The sequence below is a fragment of the Erigeron canadensis genome, chromosome 8, assembly GCF_010389155.1.
Source record: "Erigeron canadensis isolate Cc75 chromosome 8, C_canadensis_v1, whole genome shotgun sequence".
NCBI classification, from domain to species: Eukaryota; Viridiplantae; Streptophyta; class Magnoliopsida; order Asterales; family Asteraceae; genus Erigeron; species Erigeron canadensis.
The window spans coordinates 25,882,360-25,892,237 of record NC_057768.1 but is presented as its reverse complement, the minus strand read 5'-3'; the positions used below and the strand labels follow the sequence as shown (position 1 = coordinate 25,892,237).

The 9,878-nt window shown below is 34.5% G+C and overlaps 1 protein-coding gene across 1 annotated transcript; it reads right to left on the bottom strand.

Annotated features, from left to right (window-relative positions):
• Positions 1-7,857: 7,857 nt before the first annotated feature.
• Positions 7,858-8,968, bottom strand: LOC122580181 (zinc finger protein 6-like). The gene is made up of 2 exons (XM_043752455.1): positions 8,585-8,968; positions 7,858-8,366 (listed from the first exon to the last, which is right to left on the bottom strand). Exons 1-2 carry the CDS (start codon positions 8,895-8,897, stop codon positions 8,200-8,202), a joined length of 480 nt encoding a protein of 159 aa, XP_043608390.1. The 5' UTR covers positions 8,898-8,968; the 3' UTR covers positions 7,858-8,199.
• Between the last annotated feature and the right edge of the window lie 910 nt (positions 8,969-9,878).

Genomic DNA, 9,878 nt, shown 5'->3' with positions numbered 1-9,878 from the left:
AATAATGAGCAGAATTAACCCTAACCCTAAACCTACATATGAAAAATCCGTAAATCAAATAGAAAGGAAAAGGGAAAAAAAAGAATGGGGGAGAGCTCAGATGCAGAAGGATGTGGGGGATGGAGATGGAGGTTGATTGCATTGTTGGAACAAGCATGTAAGTCGCCTATTGTTATTATTTATTAATAATATTATCATTTATATGTTATTATTATCATTATTATGTTTTAGCTGACAATTAGGCCGAAAACACCATTTGTATGAACCACATCACAAATGCTTTATGTTGCTAGCATGAACTGAGAAGCGTGTACCACCATAGTAATAAACATGGTTCCGGGTCTTTTTACGGGCCAATTTATTTGAATCCATCAAGGCTGTAGTTAGATGCTATTGTGTAGAAATTTTTCCCTTTATAGTTTGCAATTGATTTTTGGACTTGTGTATGTTTTTTGTACAACATTTTGTATTCAGTATATTGACATGCCCAATAGCCTAATTGCTAAGAAAATTTTTCATACGAAGTTATTTGAACATTGGAACTCAAAGCAGTCTACATAGACTGCCCTTTACTTTTATAGACTTTCTATTAACTTGTGATCTATTCCTGCATCCAAACTTGTGTTCTCTATTTAGATTGTAAGTTTGTCTCACGCCGTATACAAAAAACATCATTTGTTATCATTAATCTAGTACAGATACCCTCATTGCGTTATCTGATAGAGTTAGTGTTAGTGGACAGCTGATAGAAACGTTTTAGATATCCGCATGGACCTATATATATGAAACACATTTCCTCATCTATATTGTTCGATGGATGTAATTCCAAGGTGACATTGGGAACAATTTTACTTTCCTCTGATATTGTAACTAAATAAAATATTCATTCGAACAAATAGTTAGCCACTACATGCCTCAGAAATGATTTTGCTTGCTCTCATCATCGTGCTATGTATTACATGCCGCATGCTTATATATATGCTCCTTGGATTTTGTTTATATGTTGATATGCGCTTCTTTGATCTTCAGGTTAGATTTGTTTTTCCTATGTAACTTGTTTGGTTTTTGTTGTGAAGTGGATTTGGTTCGTCTCCAAGTATATCCTATAAGGTTTCAAGTAACCAATAGATGGTATCCTGTTTACAGGTCTTCAATAATTGCGGATTTGCGGGTGCTCTGCGGGAGAAGCAAATTGTGTTCGTATGCTCTAATATGGTACACATGTTATAACTGAGTGCACTCATTTTAAACTGTTTTTTGGTCTGTGACTTGCAAATGTCCAAGACTTTTTCACTCATTTTGGCTCATTACTCAATCCGTCCTTTTCAACCTTAGTTATGGTTAGGTAGATATGCATAACATGATGAATTACACACCCTCCAGCTTTGTTATTTTTCTTAGTACGGATCGTTGACTTACCTTACAAATTTTTGTTGATTAGGCTGGTGACGTTGACCATCTTGCCGCTTCATTACAACTTATAGCATCTCACATGGGATCAACCTGAGAAAGTCTTTTGTACTTCAATACATACATATAATGTATATGAGATGTGTGGTTTTTATTAGCATATATGTTCTTTTGCTTAGTGTTGGATTTGATATATCAGTTCTAGGAACTAGATCAGAGTATAAGTGAAGAAAGTTGCACACGTCTTTTTTTTTTTTTTTCTGTTTCTGTTTGTAGTTCCATGATGCTTAGTTTACCATTTCCAAGTTATTTCTCTCATGTTATGTTGTACCATATTGTTCTTTAGTTTGCCATTTTTGTAAGCATGGACATAATGGAACATGAATGTATGGATAAGAAAAAACAATTAATTGAAAAGACTATCATCCCTTTTGGTCACATTTCATAAATGCAATGATTACGAAACAACCAAATTGATTATAGAATATAAAAAAACACATTGAGCTAATCAAACAACCTTCAGAAACTTTTTCTTCTTTAGTCTTGATTGTGAGTTTAAATGCGGGTAAAGGGATAACCCGAATAGATGTACATACACAAAAACTGGATCAATTAAATAGATGTGAGAATAACTTTTAGATTGTTTCCGTTTTGGTTCCAACCAATATTAGCTTTGCAAAAGACCAAAAGCATGATATGGAGTACACAAAAAAAAAAATAATAAGAAAAAAAAGAAGAAACAAAAGATCATGCTAACTTCTACCAAAACTATTAAGGGCGCGTTTGGTTCGCGGAATGTTTTTGGAAGGAATGGAATCTTTTAAAGGAATTGGAATCTGAATGAATGGAATTTGATGGAATGTTTTTGATTTTTTGAAGATTCAAGTGAGGGACGGAATGAGATTCCTTCCCCCATCCCCAAGGAATGGAGATTCCGTCAAATGAGGGAATGTTAACATTCCAACGGAATGTGATTCTTCCATCTTCAACCAACCAAACACACTATGGAATGGAATTCAATTCCAATTCCATCAGATTCCATCAAATTCTGTGAACCAAACGCGACCTAGTCTATTACTAGAACTTTGTCCATGCTCCAGGCCTCCAGCCTACCCTTCCCATTTTCAACAAGACTATTGTAGAAATGAGTTATGATATCACTCTGTTTTCTGCTCAGCTCATTTAGGAAGGCCTTGAGCTAGTTTGACTTCAATGGGCCCACGAATTTAAGAATCTCGATACTAGCAGCCACTGGTTGAAGGTTAAAGGAACAATACCAAACATAGAGTATAAGGTTAAAGGGCCGGCTTCTACACATCAATATCTATAATACCTTATAAAGCAAACTGGATTCCTCCCTTAACTTAATTAAGAACCTGATAAGACAAAAATACCCTTAAATAATCTTCCTTGCTAAGCACCCTCACGTGATATACCAATTATGCCCTTCAACCATTTTCGTCTCTAACAAAGTAAAACCCTATCAACGACACCACCAGATTGTCTTCCTCACCACCGCCGCATTGCGCGGGTACCATGCTCGTATATGTTATAACACTAATACTCCACATGTCAGCCTCCACGTTATATGATCGGGCCAGCAATTTCAGGTGCAACATAGTGTGCACTACCAACAATATTATTTCATCAATGATCTACAAATCAGCATTAACTAAACTTTCTTAGATATGTGGCCAATTAATGTACCATTTAGTTGATAGGCAGGCTCAGCAATGATTCAGAATGGGCACTTTTGATGGGTTGGCCTTCACCAGAATCATTTATCGACCAACTTTTTAAGATCTAATGGATTAAATATGGATACAAAACACTTATATTGCAACAATAAACCAAAATTTTGAACTATGCTACTTTCTACCTGTTCTTTGTTGTTTTTTTGTGGAAAAATAGGTAACTACTGATATGTCACAATTGCATATTTGGCATGATGGACGATTTGAGTAAATGAGCAAAAATGGGTGAAAATTCTTTAATTTGACTCTTTTTTTTTTAATCTAAACTCTCTGTATCGACTCGTTTGAGATAAAGCACAACCAAATCAACACGTTCATAAGTGTATGGGGTGAAAATTGCCACTCTATTTAGAGGGGAAAAAAGGACAAGTTACTTGGTCTATTGCAGCTGGTGTCCACAGCCATAACGAGCTCGAACATCCTTGGGATATTCAAACCTGAATGCTACTTATGTTCAACCATGTGCATATAACCACCACTGAAAGTATAGTCAATTACACTTGACCACTGACCTGAGCAAATAAGCACTAATACTTGAAACTACGGGACAAAGAAGAAAATAAGCACTAATACGGAGCCAAAGTGTAGATATACCTAACCACCATAGAAAGTATAGTTAATGATACCTCCCACTCTTCATGCCTGAAAGGATTTTGTCACCAAACTATATCTTTAATCGTAATATGTTATTAAAACCATGAGTGAGCGTACCATTTCTTCTTTGTCACCAAACTATATCTTTAATTGTAAAATGCCATTAGTTTTTTGTTTATTTAAGTAATTTTCCATTTCTTATTCGATTTGTGCTAAAGGATGAAGTTTATAAAAAGAAATTGAAATAGTTGTAGCCTTGTAGCTAGGGAACTAAAAATTCCCTTGTCTTCCTAGTAGTTCTACCCCAGCACCCATAAATGATATGATTAAATATATCTTCAATCGCAAGTAAATTAAACAGGCTCATGTTCCACCATATGAACAACAATCCACATCCAAGGATAACTCTTGTTGCAAAATATAAAGCAATGGTTAGTTATCAGTTATCACCACAACAAGGACATAAAGTAGAGCCCGATCGACCCATGCCAATATGATATAGCCGTACTTGCACAGATAACATCCTTTTGTTGGATTTTTCAAACAGAGATGCACACTTTCTTTCGTATTAGTTTGGTCCATCTTGTTTTTTGATTAGCACAATTTTATTCAAGTGTGATGATCGTTAATACAACGACAATGACAACAATACCTGATCTTATCAAAACTTAATTCTTTGACCTCGAAGTTCCCTTGATTGCCCCGTCATCACCACCCAACGAGAGAAAATTTTGAATCAATATATGACTTGAGTTTATCAAATTGATTTTGTCTGTGTCATACTTTTTTCTTATTTTTAATAAAGACTATACTAAATTTAAAGATCTTAACTAGTCCGAGTCGTAGCATAAATGCATAATGCAAACCCCCAACGAGAGAATGCTTTCAGGCCCATTGTTTCAATAAATATGTTCGGAGTTCATATTCTCAACGTTTTTGATATTGACTTTAATTTGTAATTTTAACTTTTTATTTCAAGGGTAATGGTATAAGCCTTAGAAAAAAAAAAAATGGTATGAAACCAGAGTATATTAATTTGAAACATAGAATAAAAAACTGTATGTCTGTATTCTCATCGTTATTTTTAGTTAATTGGTAATACTCGTAATAATCGACTTCACATTTTTAATTAAAGTTGCCCGCAACGGTACGATGATCGTGGCGACCGGAGAGATGTGGATATGTTTTGTGGTGTAGGGTGTTGACACAAGTCTAAAATAGTAAAGTATTTGTTAGTCATTAATTCTCATTGGTAACATTTCCATAGGTAAACCTTCGAATGTTATTTCCATATATCTATACTATATTATAAAACAAATCCACTTTTCAAATTTCAACATTCAATTTCCACAATATATACATAAAGATGCATTGTGTACCATACATCAATGCATACAACTTTCTCTCTGCTTCATAAATCATTTTACTCCACCAATTCTTTCAAAATATTTTATCTCAAAAACCGTACATCGATAAATTATAAAAAATTATATGGGTGTTCTTAAAATTTCATGCTCTTTCATTAGAAATGTCATTCGATATACTTTCGACGAATTTTTAAATCCGAGGATGGAGCCCGTACGGCTAAGACATTTGGCTATGACACTCTATGACATATCACCTTCTATGACCTATCACACTCTATGACCTATCACCCTCATCATTTTACTGTCGTAACGCGCGGATACTTGCTTTCGTAACTTTTGAACGAGTGATATGTTAAATCTCACTGAAAGTAAAACTTTAAGTTACAAACCAGTGACTACGATCACAAATCTTTTCAATTACGTACTCTTGATCAAAAATGAGCAAAAATAATAATGCAACAAACAAAATCACAAAAAACATGAACATGCAAAAAAAAAAAAAAAAAATTAACTTAAAGTACTACAAATCTCATCGCAAAATAAAATACATAGGAACGTATTCTCAATTATAATATTTTGTTGAATCAAAGTTACATCCTTAATCAGTGTGGTGAACTTGATGACCATATGATCAATCAATTTGGAAGCAATAATAAAGTTTAATTATAGAATGACAACTCAAATTTGACGAACTACTTGTTGTTTGTGGCTATTAACATTGGAGAAATGATATTCGTATCACACATTTTATTAAATCTATCATACAGGAATCAAATGAATACAATGTATAGTACAAGTTTTCAAAGCAAATGCGTGGTAAATTTATTAAAACTTGTGGTACGAATATCACTTCCCTTAACATAGATAAAAGTGGTTGCAACTGATTTTCACACTTAACTTTTAAGTCTATAACTTAACGGGTTTTCGAATGATTTAATCTAATATAGTTATGTTGTATGATATATGAACAAACACGTTTACTATAAGTAACCACTTATTGTTGAAGCAAAATAGATATACGAGTACATTTTAACCAGTAAAATGAGAGTTTCAGCCAGCTAGCTGGTAGAGGTGTGATATGTCCATTTATATATACATTCTCATATCGTTTCTAAGTCGTTTTAAGCTTAATTATGTGCAAATTACATGTATATTCGATGCTTTGATGGTATTGTTAGTGGTCGCAGGCTTAGAACAGGTGAAATGGTTAGAAACGGCTTTCGGATGACTAAAAGATGCATTAGGATGGTCCATGGACGTGTATGAGTGAAGACAAAATGAAAATTACAAGTTTTGGCTGAAAACAGAGCTAGTGTGTCGCACCTGGAAGGCTGGTGCGGAGCATATTTTGATCAGAAAGTTGGAAGATGTGAGAAAACAGGGAAGTGTGGCGCACCAACCCTGTGGTGCGTTGCATATCGGGCAGAGATATTTTTGGAAACAAGGCCAGGTGCGCCGCACCTGATGCTTGGTGCATCGCACCTAGAGGTCAGTTTGTGAAGACTTTTTGTAAACTTTATATAAACAAGACCAAAACCCTCCCATTCGAAACACATTTACTTCCAGTCGATTTTAGGGTTTCTTGAGGCACTTTTTAGCAGCTTTTACGTTCTCCAAGTTCTAAGGGTTGCTCGAGGGATTCAAGGCATTCAAACATCGATTTTCTTAGCTTTTCATTCTCTTTCGCACTTTGGTACAAGATGTTTACTCTTTCTTTTACTATTTGTGACTTATTTATGATTATGTCTAGCTAAATAACTTCATCATCCACTAAGATAAAGTGACACATTGAATAATAGTTGCATAATCTTTTGAATTCAAGTTGATTGTTAAACGTTTTGTCGTAATCTTAATGTTTTGAGTTCTTGTGCTCTTATCAACTGTTTTGTTGATAATGTATGAATGATTTAGAGGTATCTAAGTTTAGGAGTACATTGTTCTAGTTAACTGGGTACTATTTATAGGTGTTGACTTGTGGTAATAAGATAATAAACGGCAATAGATAATAGAATTCAAAGTGTTAACGGTTTGATAAAATCGATAGACATGATTGTTTATAATAACAATACAAGTTCGTCAATTTAGTAGGTCTTGATAGGGAAGGTGGTCACCGGAACTTAGGGGTCGAAAGATTGGTTAATGGGTTGGATAGGGTAATAAGCTAGGTGCGCAACTAGTGAGTTCTTTGTTCTACCTCGTTATAAAATCAACAAGATTGAATTGGTTTTAAGATAGATGTAACCTAAATAATGTGTGTCATGGAGTCGAAGTAGATGATCTTTTAATTCTATTTGATATACGACAATTCTCTTTTCGATAAATTCTTTGGAATTTCTAACTCTTATAATCAACTAACTTTTTAATATAAAAAACCAAGATGACGTGGTGTCTTTAAAAACCAAACTCTTTTTAGCTACTTAAAACTCGCTAGCTCTTTGTAGTCTCTGTGGAACGAACCTGGACTTACTTTAGTCTATATTGCATACGGACGGGTCCACTGCCCGATTGTGTATGGTATTTGATTCGGAGTATTTCTAGTATTTTAATATAACTCGATTTTCACACATCAAGGTGTCAATGTGTTCAGGTTAGAGTTAGTGGATTCGGGTTGGCGGGTTGACAATACTCAACATGATAACAAAATCAGATTGGAAATCTCAACCTGAATCCGCCAACTCGTCAACACGAGGCAAACCCACCAACCGTACTAAAAACATAGTTTGTGAAGTGAATTAAGTTGCAACTACTCAATACATCGGTAAAGCTTAACCAAACATCCTTTACATTGCATGTATAGAGACATGCTTTAGATAAGAAACTTACGACTTGAACTCCAATCGCACATACACACACACACACGTACAATATATTCAACTCATACAGATTAATTTGTACGTGTTTCTCTTCGTGCGTCATCTTATTTTAAGACAATGGATCTACTAGCTACTCAATCTCCTTGATGAGATGTGTACATGAGAGGGCCAATTAGTTGTAGCATTAATTTGAATTTAATTGAGGAGACTGATCCAGAGAGCCAAATTATATATATACTGTCAACTACGATGCCAAGTCGATCATAGCTTAAGACTCAAGTCCACTATCTTTGTATCATCATCAGGCCAGTGAGAAACTGGTTGTAGATTTGATTGATCAAGACCTAATGGCCATTTAACATCAACTGATTCCTCCTCCGCATAAGGTGGCCCATAAGGTTCTCCGTTGTCGTTAGACTCTTGGTGACCTGTAAAAGTTTTCAAAAACGATAAATATGACTAAAACTCATAGCCCTAAACATGCCTAAGGTGGAGGTCTATCAAGACACATGGTGATATTGAAGGTAAAGATAAAATAAGAAAACCAGTGGAATCCATGTGTTGATAGTTGAGCTGACTAAACATGTTTAGGCATTTGAATTATACGCCGATAATGTATATATAATTACTCAAAAAAAACTTTTACCATCTATTTGTGGTGCGTGAACCATGGCAATTGATTGGCAATTACTAGCATTAAAGTTTAATGCATTTGGTAAATGGTACCCGTATCTTGTAGCGACATCTCTCTCCCTTTTGTGGGCATTCTGATGCCCTCCTAATGCTTGTGAACTATAAAACTTTCTCTTGCAAAACTTGCATGTGTATACCTTCATGAGCTTTCTCTTCACAAAAGTTGCTTGTGAAGAGTCTCCTAGATGTGGTGCTAGGCTAAGACTAAGCCACCCATTATTTTGATGATCTAGGACTTCTCCAACTCTATCCTTTTTGGTACTCATCGTATCAAATGCTGAACAAGGCAACTAGCTAGCTAGTTGAAAAGGATAAACAAACTATATATGAGTACTATTTTATGGGAAGAGGTCAAATAATGTTGTTTGCTTCACGTTTATATCATGTCTCTATTACTAGTGACCCTAGTGTAACTCATTGATGAGTACCCAGTAACTTTAATAATGAGAAAGTCATTGGTTAAGTTTCACATGTGATAAAAAGTTGGCTAGGTTTTCGATCTCTCACCTTTGGTGAGTTTTTTCATGTGAGGAGTTGAGATGATCGAGTGGACTAGTGGCCCGTCAGTAATATCGTTGTATGTCATTCAAAGAAAAAACATATCATGTTTCTAATTATCTATACTTCTTAGTGAGGGTGTGCATGGGTTAGTTTGGAACGGTACTATGTTAAAGCCGAAAACCAAACTAATTAAAGGTTTGGTGCTAAAAATCAAACACATGCAGTTTAATTTATAGATTGAAAAATAAGTTGTAATATGATAACAAAATGATAGTCTTATGCAGAGGCGGTATCAGAAAAAAATTTCAAATTAGGCAAACTTAGAAAACTTATGAAAAATAAATCTAAAAGGGGGCAAAATGTTAAAAAGCTATAGAATAGTTTTAAAATTTTATGAAAAATTTAAAAATACATGACAAAGTTTAAATTTGGAGGGGGGCATTGGACCCTCTTGCCCCCCACCCTTTAGTACCGCCCCTAGTCTTATGAATTTAAGTTTTAAACCATTGACGTTATTATAAACGTTAAGACAGACCCCGTTCTTTTTTTTACTTAATAGACTTAATAATTAAGAACTTAATACATTAAGTCACATTTAATGTTCTTTTTTTGGCTTAATAAACAAAAATAACCGTCAATGACCTATTTATTACTTAATACATTCAACCATTATTTATATATTCAGCCAGTTAATACATTCATCATTTAATATCGGAAAAAAAGAACGGCAATATAATATGATAGTT